Source organism: Embiotoca jacksoni, unplaced genomic scaffold, assembly GCF_022577435.1.
Source record: "Embiotoca jacksoni isolate LCO1_2020_lvr unplaced genomic scaffold, fEmbJac1.0.p SCAF_31, whole genome shotgun sequence".
NCBI lineage: Eukaryota > Metazoa > Chordata > Actinopteri > Embiotocidae > Embiotoca > Embiotoca jacksoni.
This window is the reverse complement of record NW_027185383.1, coordinates 5,159,602-5,177,943: the sequence shown is the minus strand read 5'-3', so window position 1 is coordinate 5,177,943 and position 18,342 is coordinate 5,159,602. Positions and strand designations below refer to the sequence as shown.

General features: G+C 41.9%; 1 protein-coding gene across 2 annotated transcripts; it reads left to right on the top strand.

Moving 5' to 3' along the window:
• The first annotated feature begins 335 nt into the window (after positions 1-335).
• Positions 336-17,380, top strand: LOC138207282 (carboxyl-terminal PDZ ligand of neuronal nitric oxide synthase protein-like). Of its 2 annotated transcripts, none has more exons than XM_069164401.1 (10): positions 336-876; positions 1,685-1,756; positions 3,891-3,983; positions 4,057-4,115; positions 4,242-4,350; positions 9,472-9,601; positions 10,094-10,221; positions 14,217-14,378; positions 15,345-15,513; positions 16,130-17,380. In XM_069164401.1, exons 1-10 carry the CDS (start codon positions 772-774, stop codon positions 16,570-16,572), a joined length of 1,470 nt encoding a protein of 489 aa, XP_069020502.1. In that variant the 5' UTR covers positions 336-771; the 3' UTR covers positions 16,573-17,380. The 2 variants fall into 2 exon arrangements, with proteins under 2 accessions (XP_069020502.1, XP_069020501.1); XM_069164400.1 differs by having other exon boundaries at positions 338-876; positions 16,037-17,380.
• The last annotated feature ends 962 nt before the right edge of the window (positions 17,381-18,342 follow it).

Below are 18,342 nucleotides of genomic sequence, written 5' to 3'. Positions count from 1 at the left end.
TCATGGAGCTCCAACAGGTTGAAATGTGTTGGCCATTGTGTTAACTAATTACAGGATCGCTGATGTTTCTTTCTTCCACTTTTTTCTTTTGCTATTAAAACTAGGCCGACTCATTTGTTGTCTATTTCTGTAGGTGGATCTGTTTCTGTGAAATTACTGGTAATATGTATTCTCATTTTACAGGAGGGAACAAAGAGCCCTTCAAGGACCCCTGGGGGCTCCTGGAATCTAAAATACTGTGATGGGGATTCATGTGTTTGTTCACTGTGATGCCACTAGATGTCACAACCAAACAGCAACTGCAGCTGTTGATAGAGCCCACACAAGGAGAGTCCCTCTTCCTCTCTCACATCTTTCATCTTATTTGATGGTTAATAAGCACCCACCGCTTCTCAATATTGATGGCTCACTCCGGTAAATAAGGTCAGGTTTTGACTCCGCGTTGCTTCGAGGAAAAAACAGCCATGTGTTGAGATCCGTGCGTCATCGGGACCCCGGCGGCGGCAGCGCGCCACTGCTTCTGTGCCTCCGACCAGACCTGAGTAAACGTGTCAGCAGGTGCACTCGCCGATCGCCGATCTGTGCGTTAATTGAGCCCATCAACCAATCAATCGGTGGCGACCAGAGGCGGCTCAACCCGCATGACCTCCGGAGTGACGCGTCTCTCCGATGAGAGTGCGGAGAGAAAAGCGCCGGAGGAGATGCGCAGATCTGCAGGTCTCTCGCGCTGCCGTAAAACAAGTGTCGAGCAAGTGAGCGATCATTGAAGCGATGCCAGGAGTAACGGGCTACAATTTAGTGGATGACGCGCAGGATTTGAGGATCCCCATGCACAACGAGGAGGTGTTTAAGCATGGGGTCTGTTTCGAGGCAAAGGTAAGGACCCTCTGGAACAGATAGTAGCTTGGATGTTGTGGGTGACTGGAAGGATTTGAAGACCTCTGTCAAACACTGAGGGTTACTGGTGATACAGCCTCTAACAAATATCATTTGTTTTCATAATTGTATACATTAGTTTGTGTGTTCAGAGATTACAATAAATACATTTTGAATTTGAGTGACTTTTACATATCTTGCATATTACATATTATGATGTTACGTGGGTAAAGTGTTGCTTTAATTGATACCAATATGCAATGAATGCTGACAGCCTTTATTTCCATTTTGACAACACTGTAACTGTATGACAGTTTTAAAATGTTTGTTAGTTTAAGTTTTACACTTCTGACAGTAAAATAAGTCTGAGGGTAATAAGGCTGCAGGGAGCAATAATTTTCAAGTAATTGTCAGTTATGACTGTGTAATAGTTTGCTCTATAAAACCCCATTAATCCCAATCCCAATTTACTAGCTCCCAATGTAATTGATGTCTAATTTTGTCTGACCAATGGTCCTATTGCAAACATTCAATTTAATATAACGTAAAACAAGGGAAGGCAGCAAAGTCTCCAATCTGAGCAGCTAAAATCATCCATGTTTGCTGATTGTGAATACATTCTGGCCACTCAGGTGTACATCAAGAGTGTAAGAAGCTGCTCAAAGAAAGATCATGTACAAAAAAGCCGTCAAAGCTGGTACAGTCAAAAACAAACAATGTGCCAGGCCAGGACTCCCCACATAAATAGTAGTCGACTCTTCATCCCTTCAAACAGCTGATATTTAAACCTGTCTCTTACACTTCACAGTACATTGGCAGTCTCGAGGTGGGTCGTCCGGGCAGCCGAATGGAGATAGTCGCTGCAATGAGGAGAATCAGAGTAAGACCATCAAATGTGTGACTTCCCCCGAACCAGACACTGAACTTGACCCCCTGTTACATTCGCTGCTTCAACACATTAACAGCGACTGATGTCGTTGTGTGCACATTGAACGTCCCTCTCTCCTGTGTTTTATGCTTCACCTTGTGCACGACGCTCAGTTGATCTTCTTTAAATCACCTGTCCGTGTAAAACTACACACTGGGCAGATTCAGTGGGCTGTCAGGAGCACTTTAAATCACGATAGGATTCATACGGCAGCTTGGATTTTTCTGGCTGAGGGGAGATGCGGCAAACAGGTTTACTGTGTGTGTGGAACTATTAGAAAAAGCCAGCATTCCTCAGAGCCTCCGTTTCATTTAGACCAGACAAGGCCACAGGAAACACTGCGCTGCCTCGTCATTACCCGTCACTGCAGTGTTACGCAGAGGGTGGAGGAGGAGGATTTAGCTGCTTGTCATCTGTTGAATCTAATCTTACAACCATGTTTATTGTGTCACTCGGAGGTCGACCACATCCCCAGTGACACCCAGGGAAGACTTAATCCTGATCATCCGCATCAGTGACACTGGTTAACACAGCAGTTTAAACACAGAAAAAGAAACCTGCACAATGCACAAGTTAATCTAAAGACCTGGCTAGCTAAAGGCGTGCATTGTACCTTTTTTCATCTGTTCTTAAACAAACAAATGTTTATTGAATACTTGTATTTGTTTTATGGAAAAGCAGAGATTACAAACTGCTTTTCTGGCTTTGAAGCACAACATAAAAGAAGAGACAATGCATTTAGAGACAAATAATACAAATATGATAAGGAACATAATGGTAAATATGGGGGAGATTAAAACTGAAAACATAAAAGCATGTTTGTAAAAGAGTCGGGTTGTTTGTGAGCCACGTGATTGCTCAGTAATTAAGAGCCCCTGCTTTTGGAGGGAGACAGACTCTATATATTCAACTAACTTTTCTTAAAACTCCTGTCAGATAACACCGGAGGTGAGCTGGCACAACCTGTAGCGTTACTTTGCTCGGGGGCAACGTTAGTCGGAGTTAGTATTAGGCTGATGTGCATGAAAATGTGGCATGAATACCCCCTGTGTTCCACTTCATTGCCCTCTGACAGGAGCGTGTTCCGTGATGGATGGTCCTCTTGTCCCAGTTTATGTGGGGCCGCGCTAGCCTGGATAGGACACACACACACACACACACACACACACACACACACACACACACACACAGAGGAGATCTGTGTCCTTCACCTGAGCAGATACAATCCAGTCTGCATGTGGAAGAAAACTCCCACACAACAACAAGACAGATTAGCTGCATGCGAGCATATGACAAGGACACACAACACAAACATATATATAGACAATCTGCTGTGGATTTTTTTTTCCACCAGTGCCACCAGGGTTGGTAATAATAATGTTCCCTGATTTCTTTTATTCTGAAATGTCAATAAAAGAGTGAGAAGACAGCTCCAGTCCTGCTGACAACAAAAGACAGCTCTGGGTTGTTATTTTTATGCAAACCAAAGAAAAGATAACAGAGAATATCCAAGTCTGTCGTGCAGAGCGGGTGACAGTTCCTCTGCCGAAAAAGACGGGTGATTTTACAGACCTTCATTTGATCAATTAATCATCTGATGTTGGACTTTTAAAGTTTTGAAAGCCAGACGAGTTATTGCGTATAAATCCCAGTTGTTCTTAGATCTTCCGCGAGCCCTGATATTTGGAGCCGGATCCTGCAGTGGAGGCAGAGGCTACAGACTCCGGTATTAATCATGCAGAGGGATGAAAGTGTCCCGCACATGCCTGCCTCCCTCTGGGAAGTCTGCCTTTGAAAGCTTAAACAGCTCAGAGAAACAGAAACTGACAGTTTCTCAATGTTTACTCAATCTCAGATTTCCCCTGAGAAGAAGATCGGCAAAAATATCCCCCGTGTCTACATGGTTTCTTATCTCTTCTCCAATACATAATTTATCTTGTGTGAAGAGATCCATCTCAGCAGTATTATCTGGTATTTAAAGCCAGTCACACCATGTAGCATAGTAATTAGATTTATTTTTGGATAAAAAAAAAATGTGTTGCCAACTTTGGATGTTAATTTTACATTATTCATTCCTTCTGCACAGTATGAATTCAAGCTGAAGAACATCAAGAAAAAGAAAGTGAACATCGTTGTGTCGACAGATTTTGTCAAAGTGATCCTGCGCAAAAAGAAAAAGGTCAGTTTTTGGGATATTACACCTTGAATTGTTTGTTTTTACTGTGAACCCATGTGTCTTTACGCTGCAACAGAGAAAAGGCTGGTCGTGGGATGAGAACACCATCTTGGTGACACAGGATCCGATTTACAGGTGGGCCCGCTTTATTATATTCAATCAAAAATAATGATGCTGAAGCCAATCAACTTAATCAAACTCCTAATTATCCTAATCAAAAACCCCACTGGTCTGATTGTGTGGATCATTTTGTCTCCACAGGATCTTTTACGTCTCCCATGATGCTCAAGACTTAAAGATTTTCAGTTACATAGCGAGAGACGGGCAGAGCAACATCTTCCGGTGCAACGTGTTCAAGTCGAAGAGGAAGGTGAGTTTAACTTCTGATAAACTAAAGATGAATTGATCTCGAACAGGCAAAACTTTTGCACTGGGTGACATCTTCCTCCATTAGGATGAACATAGACTGTAGTTTATTTTGAACTGATCACACTTAAGACTGTAAATACTAATTGAAGCACTGACTGCTCCTATTTGAGTTACATTTGTTCCAGTAGATAATTTTGGAAATTACCAGCTTTTTCTCCTCGATATGACATTGCTGTATAACTAAATTGCTTTCTCAGTTTTATTACGTTTGCTGTGTAGTCGCTGGCTGGTTTACAAAGACAACATCTTGTTTTTTAACGAGTGACTCGTCCCATTTTATGAACTGCATCAGAGTCAGCAGGTGGGGGTTCAGACTCAGACAACAAACACACTTTGGATTAAATGCAAATAAAAGCGTTGTGCGTCAAGTCACAGTGAACTTTTATGTATAAAAGCAGAACATGACCTTTCTCTAACCTTAACCAAGTGCTGTGAGTGCCTCAACACAACCATAAAAAAAGTTGAGTGATGCTGGTGACACTACAAGTTAATATTGTACTGCAAGAGCAGACATTTTGTGTTGACAGTGAATATTTTACTGATAAATTCAGAATGTATTTATCCGCAACTTTCCAAAAATGTTTCCTCATAATGTTTACCATGTAATCTGTTCACAGTTATTCTTTCAATGCATATGCTGTTGATAATTAGATTGACAGGGATCTACTGTAATCTCCAGGAGACAGGGTTGTAAATTATTCATCTTTTTAAAAAGGTGATGTATTTGTGAGCTAATATTCTGACATTTTGGGACACTTGTTGATTTTCTTGCTGAAAGTCAGATGTAAAAATCAATACCACTTTTATATCTGTATTCTAAACATGAAGCAGCAACTGTGAGGCACAAAACTACAAGAGGACTCAGCAAGCTTGTTGCCTGGTGCACACTACAGGATTTTCAAATCATAACCTGTATTAAAAACATGGGAGATCACAGATATAATGGCAGATTTAACTCATTCTTAATATTACAATCATGAGAACAGACACACCAATCGATTCAGACTAGTGATTGCAGGGACTTGAGATCACACAAAAACTTGCGTGATCAAATGTCATTTTGTCATCAGCGTGCCATTGATCAGTTCTTTGCACAGGTGTGTGCTATGTTTTGCACCTAAAAACAAAATAGGAGAACAAAACTGTGAATGACACCATGACTAAGAGGACAGAATCAGCTTGTCTTATACATTTTGCGGTGCGAGCTGGAGGTGAGTTCCAAATAAAATTTAATTGTTAGTCTCAAACGTGGCCTAGTGCAAGTTACTACTACAAGCTACAGTTACTGTTGTTTGCACACAGAGTGAAACTTGTGATCATTAGGAATGTAGACATTTTTTTTTTAACTTTCTCTGATCTTTTACTGCCATGAAGAAGCTGTTTCTTATTAATGTTTCTGTGCTCTGATCTTGTGAAGCTTCAGCTCGCTCTCATTGGCTATTGCAGGTTTCTGCTCTGTATCCCCTCGTTGTTCCTTTCACACTACGGGATCTCAAGTCATAAATATTAAATATGGATGATATTTACAACTTGAACTTCTAGGGAGACTCTGATCCAGTCGGTATTATTTTGATTACGTCTGTAAACTCAGAGCACTGGGGCAGACCAGGCCAGAATCTGGAACACCTCCATGATTGTCAGAGGTGTGAATCAGAGTTTAAAGGTAAACAAATCAGCCTGACATCACCTGTTTGTTTAATCAGCCCTCACCACTGTGAGGTTTCACTTCAGGTTTCTTTTGGATTAAACAAGACACAATGTGTTAATCAAAGCACTTCAGAGCTGCTTGTGGGAGGGTTTTGGTTCACGCTGCAGGCAGCTGCTTTGCCCTGTTCCCATTCTTTGTGCAGTGCTAAGTTGACAGGCCGCCGGCTGTGGACTCACATTTAACAAAGAGACGGGAGTGTTCTGTCAAGCTTCTCATCTTCCTTTTCTCTTTCACCGCGAATGTTTTTCCAAAATGTCTGTTGCTTTAAAATGTTTGCCTTGAGTGGGACTGAATGTGCTCGAAGCTGAACAATAGGACGTTTGGAAGTAGCTATTCAGAGACGGACAAACACATTGTTGGTTTGCGTCTCATCATGGATTTTGTTGACTTTAACATCAGCACAGATTTTCTGTGGCGTTATCCTTTAAGTGGACTGCAAACAAATATGAATACTGCAAGTCTGTCAGTGTGTTTCATTTTCAGCTGTGCAGCTCATGGTTGTAATATTGATGCCTGTTGCCTCAGTGATGTATTGACCTGTTGGACCACACACACCTGGCCATTTCAGGTGATAGTCATACCTCCTCGTCTAAAAATGAAAAACATGTTCTTCTCCACGTATCTGCATATCAAGCAAAGCTGATTTTTCCTCCATGTCAAAGGCAGAGCATCAGCATGGTTGACTCCTGTCCCTTCACCATGGATACCAGACAGACAGTGACTGAGTGAAGCTGAATACTAAGGGAAGAGAAAAGGTTTTTTTTCACTTTGTACTTAAAGACATTTTCACCAGAGCTGAACCGAACACCCACCACATTGTCAGGGACACAGCCAGTGGTGCCTCTCTGCCTCCCCTGTGGCTGCGGAGCCTTATCAGGGTGTTGCAGACCAAGCATGTGTGCTGAGTAGGAGGAGATGGACCAGCTGATAAGAGGAGATTTGATTTATTTTCATCATGGCATGTTGCAGCACAGCACATAGCTTGGTGTGTCGACCCAGCCTTTTGTGCTCGGCCCTGGGAGGCCTGGCAGTTTAACTCGACAACTTAAAAACAAAATTAAATTCTGCACTGATGGAGCAATATAATCAATTTCCCCACTGCATTCCTTCATGTTATTGTTGTTGTTTTATTTAGCTATTTCTCTTGATTGAACTACATTCAAGATTGAGTTACCTTGACATATTGACTGAATGCCTTGAAGCACAATAATCCTCCAGAGGAGGCAGACGGCAATACATTTATTTCGATGCAGCTTCTGCCGATGTTCAATATGGAAAACATCACCTTTAGTGAGACTGAGGACAGACATGGTGGATGAAGTTTAATTCCAGCAGATTTAGGATGAAAAAAAAGAAGAAAAACCTTGAAATTGATGAGGGAAGTGCTGCTGTCTCAAAGGCCACACTGAATTTTCAAGCCTGTGTGTTCAATTCACATTTATGCAAGAACAAAATGTAATATTTAACTTAGGTAAGAACAGTATTGAACCTCACTGAAATAGCACACAAGAGTGTCAACAAGTATAATTTAATTGTTGAACAATCTGCCCATTACATTCTTAGTTAATGAATTGGCATATAAAATATAAAAAAATCGTTACAATTCCTAATGTTCCTAAATCCTAATGTAACATCTTCAAAACATTTTTTTTTTTTTGACCAACAGCCCAAATCACGGAGATATTCATTTTACGATCACATAGGACAATAAACAAAATGTCAAATACACCAGTCAAGTTGCAGTTTACGTTCATATCTACCCCTACTCATATCATATATGTACTGAAGACTTTGAAGTAATTCTTACTTCATAATTCACATTTGGCCAATAAAGCTGAATGACAGCAGACAATGCTCCAAATATGGATTTTGCCGCAAAGATAGAAAATATAGATGCTTTACACATCTTCAGTCCGACATCACAGAATATACAATCAGCACAGTTTCAGGGTGAACACCCAAGATAAGTGTCACCAATTTGGTATCCAACCAAATGTTAAATATGGTCACAGCCTCTCCTTCTGTTCCTGAGTTATAGTGTTGAATAATGGCCAGAAAAGTTTCTTTGCATTTTATTCTATTAGACATTTGGGTGAACTTTTGTCCTAATTAGTGCCTTAAATCCTGAGTATGGCCATAAACATGTTTTATGAGGACACAGTGACCTTCGACCTTTAATCACCAAACTCTAAGTTTTCATCCTTGAATCAAAGTGAAAGTTGGTGCCAAGTTTAAAGAAATTGCCTCCAGGCGTTCCTGAGATATCACGTTAACGGGACTGATACAGACGAACTGACAACTCAGAAACAGTGAAATGTTACCCTTGTAGATTGTAGGCTTTTGTGTAATTTGGAGGAATAGTTAGACTCTTTGGGAGATGCACTTACACGCTTCATCCTGTCAGCTCGCACACCCGCATGTCTGTGAATATGAAGCTCCAACCAGCTGTGAGCTTCGTCAGGCTGTTTCTTTGAAAAAGTGGGTTTTACGGGCTAAAAATATCACCCAAAGCAAATCATTATATTTCCCAAAATGTCAAATTATTCCTACAACATCACTGATGTTTTTTTTTTTATATCCACTGTACCTGCTGTATATGAGTCAGTCTCTCACCCTTCATTAGTGTATCAGGGCTGCATGTGACTCATCAAAGGAGCATATCATACCTTAAATCTTTGCACACAAACAGGATTCAAACCTTTACTGAAAATGTTTCTTCTGAGAAAACAGGATGAATATATGAAACACGTATGCGACTTAAGTGACAAATTTTCACGTTAATCCAAATGAAACTTTCCCTGATTGATGATACCAAGCTGACGCATCTACCGAACCTCCTACAGTAACAAACTTTATCTTCGCTCCTTCTGCCATCAGAGTTTCCTGCTTCTGAAATAGACCAATGCATCCCTGTGACAGCAGAATGTATACAGAGAAGAAGGCAAGGACAAGCAGCTAAAGTGCTCGCAGTATCTTCAGCTTTTAATCTCCATCTGTGCTTCTGTTTCCCTCTGTTGTCACCTCCCATTCATACCATCCATTCTCCCCCTGATTCTATTTTTCATCGTTTTTCTCGCTACCTTTGCACACATGCTCATGCTGTCACTCTTTCTCTCCACTTTTCTTCTCCTGCAACTCCTCTGGCGCCTCATTTTCTCCCCTGCTGTGTACCTTCATCTTTTTTTTTTTTGGCCTCCTCCCTTGCTGTGCTCATGCTGCTGCTTCTCTCTGCCCCTGCTTTCAAAACCGTCAACACACACACACACACACACACACACACACACACACACACACACACACACACACACACACACACACACACACACACACACACACCTTTCTGCTCCGTCACAGTCTCAGGCCATGAGGATTGTGCGGACGGTGGGTCAGGCATTTGATGTGTGTCACCAGCTGACCCAGCAGCAGAAAAGCGATGAACAGGAGGACGGGGAGGGGAAGGCGGACGAGCCGGCGGCAGTGCCAGGTGACTCAAACCTGCACACACACACACACACACACACACACACACACACACACACACACACAAAACTGCATCTACAAAACCAATCTCCTTCCCACTGTCTCTCCCCTTCTGATCCTCCTTCTGTCACACTCACATTATAAGTCTAAATCTCACACAAACTCCCAGGTCTCCTTCTCTCCTCTCTCCTCTTTTACCCTCTCATTTCACACAAACAAAAAAACTTTGAAGTGCCTGCAGAAACAAACAGTGGCAACTAAGCACACCTCTCAGAGAAAACATGTCATTATCCTCCACCAGTTTTTGCAACACTGAAGCTTAAAAAATATTTTTGGTGAGTTGTGCGAGCCGCTGATAAAAGGCTTTTCTTGTGTGGGCCTCTGCCAGTTTTCTTTTGGCCCGCTGATGCGACTGCTGCTTCTGCCTCCAGATATGTTGTAAACTATAAAGCACAAAGCATGAAAAATCCCTCCCATGCATCTGGTCTCTCTGTAGCAAAGAAGAGGTTCACGTTGTCGGAGGAGACGGACCTTGAAGCCACTACAGAGGAGAGCATTGAGTGCGTCTCTTCATCAGACCTGGAGAAGAGCAAAAAGGACGAGGCCCTCTGTAATGACGGGAAGGTAGAGTATCGAAGTTGTCCTTCCTCATTTCAGTGCTGCTCACACAAAGAACTGTTATTTTGTTCCGCACCACAATACAGGAGGCTGTAGAAACCTTGCAGAGATGATGGGAGCTCTGTTAAGAATGATTTATGGATGCTTATTGCACCGCTCTGCATGACACAGAAGCAAAAAAAAATAAAGGGCTGCAAAAAAATGTTTTTCACTATTAATAAAATGCCATTTATTTTCTACGTTAATCAATTCGATTCAGAAAGTGTCTGAAAATTATGATAAATGCCCTTCACAATTTACCAAAGTCTTTGCACCCTGCATGTTTTGTGCTGTCCACAAGCTAAAAATAAACAAACATAAAACTCTAGAAAAAAAAAAAAAAAAAGATCAATATGAGAAACAAACAGTGAATATTTGACTCACAGGCTGTAGACATTTGTGCTTTAAAGTATGCGTTTGCGTGCGCGTGATGGCTGCCTCGCGCATCCTGCATCTGTATGGAGCGTTAGTTACGCACATCTTCAGAAATTAATGCAAAGTTATACACAAGATGCAATATACACATGGCGGGTAAAGGCAATGTCATGATAAGTACTGGTATAGTTCTACTGTATAATACTTCAGTGGCTCTGGATGGATCTTTCCAAAGTTTTGGAAAATGACCCTAATGACGTCATTGTGATGTCGCAACTCAGGCATTGAGAATACACACTTATCCGAGCAAGTCTGCTTTACAAACTGGGGTTGTGGAGTTTGAAAGACATGGGTTTTTATCAGATAGAAACCCTCTAATGAAAAATGGTATCATGTTGCATTGTGGGTAACGCACAGTGTTTTTAAAGATTTACTTATACTTGGGACTAAAGGTTAGGATGTGTTCGCCACACAAATTTTGACACAAATTTGTTTTTTAAATCTGAAAGTAAAAAATTAAATCAACCTTCAGAATAATTTGCAAGGATATTTCAAGAACTAATCAGTTAATCAAGTCTTAGTTAAAGCTTTAAAAAAAAAAAACCTCCTTAAACAACTTAAACTTAATACAGTAGTCACACATAATCAGTTGTTAGATTATCTTTGTTCCTGTTGCCTTGACATAATCTTAATTTTTATAGAAGAGGATAAACAGGACATATTCTGACAGAGCATATGTAAAAAAATATATCTTAAAGGCAGAAATGTCATGTTAATCAATAACTTTTGAGAGGCTTCCAATTCCAAAAAAGTTTGTCCTCCTAAAACTCAAATGAAGATCAGAAACCAGCTCTGAGGGATGAACAGTATAGTGAGCGACCGCCTGAAAGAAATGCTTCATGAGGCGCTTTAATATTGACTGGACGACATGGTTTATTGATGAAATCACAGCAAGGTTTTGTAGTGCTGCTCTGCTAATCCTGCGCTGTCGAACAAGCTGTTTGTCTGCTCATTTTCCCACCAGGTCTCTGAGGCACCATCAGCTTTATTACTCGAGAGAGAAAACCGGTGTTGATCTGGCGAGGTGTTAATGGGTTTGAATTGGCTGGTTATTGCATTTAATTATATGCTTATCTCCCAAAGAAATGAGGTTGATATTTTCATTATTTCTTCTGCCACAATGAAACAGCAGCATTTCATACGGTCAGGTTTCACGTGCACTTTTTTTCACTCCTTTGGGTAATTTGAAGGTCAAGTGTCCTTCGCAGTCAAGTATCAATGATGAGAGAACCCACCGTATTGATCTCCCTTCTCGGATAAGGCATATAAGTCGTGTCCTTCATGGCTGCTCATCCCACTGTAACATAATTGTGAGTCATGCAGCCCAGCGGCAGCCCGTACATTCAATCTATAGATCTATTTATAGATTCACTTATTGAATCAACATTAAAGCCCCAACTTCTCAATTACATTAAATGATGCTATTCTGTTTGTTGTTTGTATATCCCTATAGGATATTTCTTTGATGTAATACAGTATGATTTATCTTGCTGGTGTTGTGGATTCTCAAAGTGGCTCTTTAAAGCTAGAGTGCAGGACTTTTACATGAAAATAAGCTCACAATGCTGATTAAGCATTTTACCAACCGATAAGTCTCTCTTTATTTCAGTATACTGAGCTTTTAAATGTATTATCTGATTGACAGATTTCAGTGCTGGCACCAGTAGAGATGCATTTTACGTCACCTGGCAATATTGTTTTTCAGAGCTGAAGGGGGGAAACAGATGCAACAGCAGTGACAGTAAAGAACAGGCTGCAGCAGCTTAAAGTGTGGCAGAAAAAACAATAAGGTGTCCAAAGGTTTTTTGGAGTGGATGTTCCTAAAGAACTTCAGCATTCAGACGAAGGGTCAATGTCAACGAAATGACAAACACAAACACAGGTAGTCAGTGGTGTAGCTTTACCTGGTTGAAGAGTGCTCAAAGAAGAGACGGACTGAGCAGACACAGATGTTGTATTATGCTCTTGGGCAAGCTGGTATTTGTAAAATATTTGTATTAGGCTATGTAGCTATTACATGTACTGCCATAAGGGGGTGATACAAGTTCTGCACTGTAGGTTTAACTGAAATAAACCTCTACCACTGCTACAACTAATAACGCTCGTCTCTGACATCGTACTTACCCACCCGCACTAGTCACTGACTGATCTGCCCTTCAGAGTGGCTGAGACTGAAGAAAACTGAAGCTGTGAGCCATAGTCTGGTGGAGCCAGGTTAGTTTACAGTAAAAAAAAAATTTTTTTAAAAAAGCACTAAAAACTGGCAGCTACCAACAGCTGTCCAAAATCCAACATCTTTACCAGCTTAAGAAATCACATTTTTGTCTCACTAGTTGGTGAACAGCAAACCTGAGCTAAAATGAGGTTGAATATTGGACTTAAATTCATCACATCATCTGAAACGTGAATACTAAATGTTGCTCCAACAGTAATCGTAGTGTGGGTGTTTTTTCTGACTGAAAACTTAAAAAGATTTCTATCCTTAACTTGTACAGTGGCAGCAGGAATGCTTTGAAGGTCTAAAACATCAGCGAATGTCATGTTTCAGTTTCAGGCCTTAAAATTCAAAGACCGAGTTCTTCTCTTTACACTAATTCAACTAGAGGTCTATCACAGAAGCAGCCAGCAATACCAAATTCTCCATCAAAAGAGCAACCACAAAGTTTATTGATCTTCATTTCTTAAGAGATACAGTTGCCACTTTGATATTTTCTTTATTTATGTCACTTGACATGGTAGATATTGCATTCATCTCTCTCTCCCTCCTCCTCCTCAGAAACTAACCACACTCCACTCTTCCAACCTCCACTTCAGTAGCACGGAGCTGTGAAACGTCAGGCCCACCACATGCCTACATTTTAAGAGTTTGCCACAAAACTCCTTCTAGAAGCGCCTGAACATCAAGCGCTGACGATATCTAAGAATGCGTGCGTGGATTTTTCCGTCAGGATGAAAACAGGAGGACTCATCGCCGCCAGCGCAGCTTCTCTTTGCATTTCCCTCCACGAGGAGCTCAGACAGGCAGAGAGAGTCTGTCAGCTTATAAACCACTTCTGTAGACATGTTTTGACACATACAGGCTTTCTGATGTTTTTCTTTCCACTATTCCTCCATCATTTAGGATTGTTGGTTATACTACCCAGTACTTTATATCTAATTCTGTCGACTGTGCAGCTCATCCACAGACATATGTACTCTTATGTTTACTTTATTTAATATGGAAATATATGAGATTTTTGTTGTTTGGCAGCAATCCATCCACCCGCAGTTGGACTTATTGAGTGGATCATTAGATGTGTTTTTTAGTGGATTTACTTGGTCAGAAGGTGTAGACTAAGGTGTAGGTTGGTGAAACTAGTCTACAATTGTGTGCCAAGCTTTAAAAAAAAAAAAAAATTGTAATGACAAATATTCGAACTGGACTGAACAAAGTGCTTTAAAATCCATGAAGAAATATCCAACTTTACTGTGACTTTTATATGTTGTGAGATTCAGTAGTGCCTGATTTACCGTTGTCTCCGCTGTAGGTATCTGATGACCCCTCTCTTCTGCTGAGCTCTCCCATCCTCGGAGCCTCTGTGTCGGGTCAGTCTGCAGCCGAGGCGCCCCGCTCTGCTGAGCACCAGGTCCAGCTCCTTCAGAAACAGCTGCAGCAGCAGGAGCAGCAAGCGCTGGCAGCTTCAGCTCAGGTCCTGATCATATTTTTTGTTCTTTGAAACACCATCTAAGACTTTTTATTTTCCTTTTCTTCTCTTCTGTTTATGGTGAAACTCCTATGGCAGGATTGGTTGCACACAGTATTTTCGATTTGCTCAATTTAAGTGCAAAGCCTTCAAAATTAACAGTCAGAACTACAACTCCAATTACACATCCAAAAGAGACAAACTGTATACGAGCGTGGATCAAAAAGTTCTGAGTCTGCTCCTGTTGTTTGTGATGTAGCGCAGCAGAGCAATGCATGGCGATAAGGAGGAAAAAGTACCTTTCATAAGTATTTCAAGCTACATTGCTGGATCAGCATCATCACCTGAATTACTCAGGTTTTTGTGACCATTGGTACCTGAAACTTGAGGAGAGAGCACACGTACAATTTTGTTTAAAACTTGGGAAATCAGCAACACAGACCCTTAAAATGCTTCCGAAAATCCACGGTCATGAAACAATGAGCCAGGCGGTGTTTTGAGGGGCATTTGCGTTACAGAGGGGCAGAATTTTCCTGTTGATGACTGAAGAAGGCGCGTCAGGTTAGGAGCACAACCGTGTGGGTTTTCTTTGACATTCGCGGGGTTGTGCAACATGAATTTGTCCCGCCGGGTCAGACTGTCAACACAGAGTATTACTATGACATTTCGAGACATCCAAAAGAAAACATTCATTGCAAACGACCTAAACTGTGGCACGATGGCACTTGAATTCTCCAACATGACAGTGCGCCCGCTTACAACGCGTTGAAAACAGACAGATTTCTCGCGTGCAACAACATAATCGTCGCTCCCTACCACACCTCCTCACCAGATTTGGCTCCCTGCTGCTTCTTTCTGACTCAAAATTTGATGTGAATAATTTTTTTCCGGAGGTTTGCACACACTTGTTCCTGCTGGCAACCTGTTTATGTGTGATCTCAATGATGTTTGTGTTTGTGGCGGTGTGTTCAGGTGCATGTGCTCCAGGAGCAGCTGTCGGTGGAGGCGTGTGCGCGGGCTGAAGCCCAGGCCAGAGTGCAGAGGCTGCTGCAGCAGAACACAGACCTGCTGCAACATATTTCACTGCTGGTCAAACAGATCCAGGAGCTAGAGCTCAAAGCCGCCGGCCAGTTAACATCTAGTGAGTAGACATCAGCTTTTATTCTTGACTGAACACTCCGCTTCCTTCCTCCTTTATAGTGCATATTTTAGTTTGTGTCACTGCCTTTAATCTTACTCTGCTCCGATGTTTTCTCCCCTGATAATTCCTGTCATAAAAGCCTCCTTTTCCCTACATCTCTTTTCTCAAATCAGTTTATTTCCTGCCTTTCCTTTCTTCCATCCTGTTCTCATGGCTCTTTTTTCTCATCCACTTCTGGCATGCAATTAATTATCCCATGGCAGCCCTCTCAGAGGATTCAATACTGCTCTCTGTTCTCCCCTCCCTGCATTAAGCCAGTGCCACTGGCAACACGCTCCCATATAGTCATGAATTATCAAATCCTTTCAGCACAGACGTCATCCCACTCTATCTCATCTGTTTTGCTCTTTTTATTCTGTATGTCTTGTATTTTTGTTTAAATGATATAAAATAAATTGTTTTGTTTCTTCCTATATATCTGTCTCTTATTCTTTCTGCTCATGTCTCTGTTACTCGTCCTTAGTGGGCTCCCAGGACAGTCTTCTGGAGATCACTTTCCGCGCCAAGCCCCCCAGCGTGTCCCCTGAACCCCTCACGCCTTCTTCTTCATCTACAGGCCCATTAGCAGCTCAGTCCCAGCTCCAGATTGGAGACAGTGCTTGGATCCCCGCCCTGCCTGGACCCGGCTCTCCTGGCACCACGGGCCCCGACACCATCCCTCTGGGGCTCCGCGGGAGCGGAGTCCGGCTGGAGTGCTTCCGCTTCTCCCCCCGCGGGCCCGACAGCCAGGAGCAGGGCCTGGATCCGGGGGAGACTCCCAGTGACGGCGCCCCGGATGAAGGCTCGCCGCTGGGCGAGCAGGTCCTTGGTGCCCTGGAGCTACTTCGTTTCAGGGAGTCCGGGATCGGATCCGAGTACGAATCAAACACGGATGAGAGCGATGACCGGGACAGCTGGGGGCAGGGGGAGGGGATGGGGGCTGACAGCGGCGCTCGACTCTTAAATGTGCTGAATGCAGACAGTCTGGCGGACTGCTTAGGCGATGAGATGGCTGTTTAGTGGTGCTCTGAAAGCTGCACCGGGCAACTTTGCCCTTATGCACCACCCCAACGGGAAACAGGTGAAATTCAGAATCTGAAGGACAACATTATACCGAAGTTATGTATTATGATAGAAAAATGCATCATCTGCAGGTATAAATCCCCTGTGGCGCTCACTCATACCCATGCTGGCAAAAGTTTTACATTTTGTAAAGTTTTGCTTTGCCCCTTCTTTTACTCTAAGAACATGTCCTACATATATGACTCATAAAATCCAAAAATATGAACAGAAATGATGAAAGTATAATTAAATTGATACATTTTCATTTTAGATGAAAGATGACTTGATAAGACCATTAATGATTACATGAATAATTAGCAAGCGCATGTTCAATGACATATGCTCACACTGAACAGTGATATAGTGGAACTGACAGTAAAAGCCTACAGAACACTCATTAAACATATTGTTTACAAATGAAGCTTATTTTTGTAAAATTGTTGATGTCTAACAAATTAGAGTCTACACCCATGCTAGTGGCTCTGAGAAGCAAAACTAAATGCTTACATGCACACACAGCTTTATCCTACACATGGCACAAATCAGCAGCAAGCGCAAGGCCAGCATCTTTTCCAGTTTCAGACCAATGCAGCTGGCATTTTCTCATCCGGCGCCTACGTGGTTTAAATGTACTTGCACCCACTTCACAAGCGTGTTATTGGTCTTAAAATGGGATGTGGTCAGGCGCATTATTGGCCCGTTGGTATCTTAAGAAAACTGAAAGCGAATGACCAACAAAAAACCTGATCTTAAGTCAATGACAAACTATTTTTATGTTTTTTTAAGGGGCACATTATTAAGATAATATTGTACGCCTACATTGATGGATGGGCGCACAGGAATATGAAGCAGGGCATGAATATGTAAAAGATTAAAAATGATTATTATTTTGCACATCAGTCTGCTTGTGCACGAATAGATCTGTTTCCTCTGCAGAGAAGCGTTCTTTCCTACTACTTATCAAATCAGGCAGGTGCACATGACCTTTTAAAGGGAATGGGAGATGACACTGTACTTGGTTTAATTCATGTAACACCCACAACACAGCTATGTTTAGTTGAGCGAGAGTAACTCCGCTCTGAACCATGCGCCTTACTTTACTCTCAGATTTTCTGCCATTAAACTATAAGTGAATTTGAAAGCACGCTAAATGCACCTCAGCCATGAGCTTTAGACCGTGCGCTTAGATCGTTGAACTATAACCCACAATATTTTCCACGCTCACCTTGATTTAGTGTCATCATGCTTATCAGCACAGAACAGAAATTTCAACCAAGGCTGATGGGAACGTCACTATTTTGCAGATATTCGATTATAAATCTAAGTATCAGATACCACCTTAATAATTTTATAAATCTTATACATTTTAATGAGTTTCACACTAGATACGTACATCGGACATGACTTACTGTAATTCAGAAAACTCAAACACACCTTTGTTTCCCAGCTTCATGGCGACAGGTGCACTTCTAGACAAAGATTTGGCCCAGTGCAGCTTCACTCAAACCCCTGGCTGTCAGATGGTATAAACACTGTGGTGTTTCAGGCTCTGTCTCTGAAACTCTCCGCTGTCTCTTAGTGTGTGTGCTACATACCGCGTTGTGTGTCTGATGGTTGTTGTTCCTTACATACATTTGACTCCCTGACTCTGAGCTCGCTGGGCTTTTTACACTGTGGATATGTCTGTGTTTATGGATTTGTGACACATTGGCTGTGAGCACAGTCATT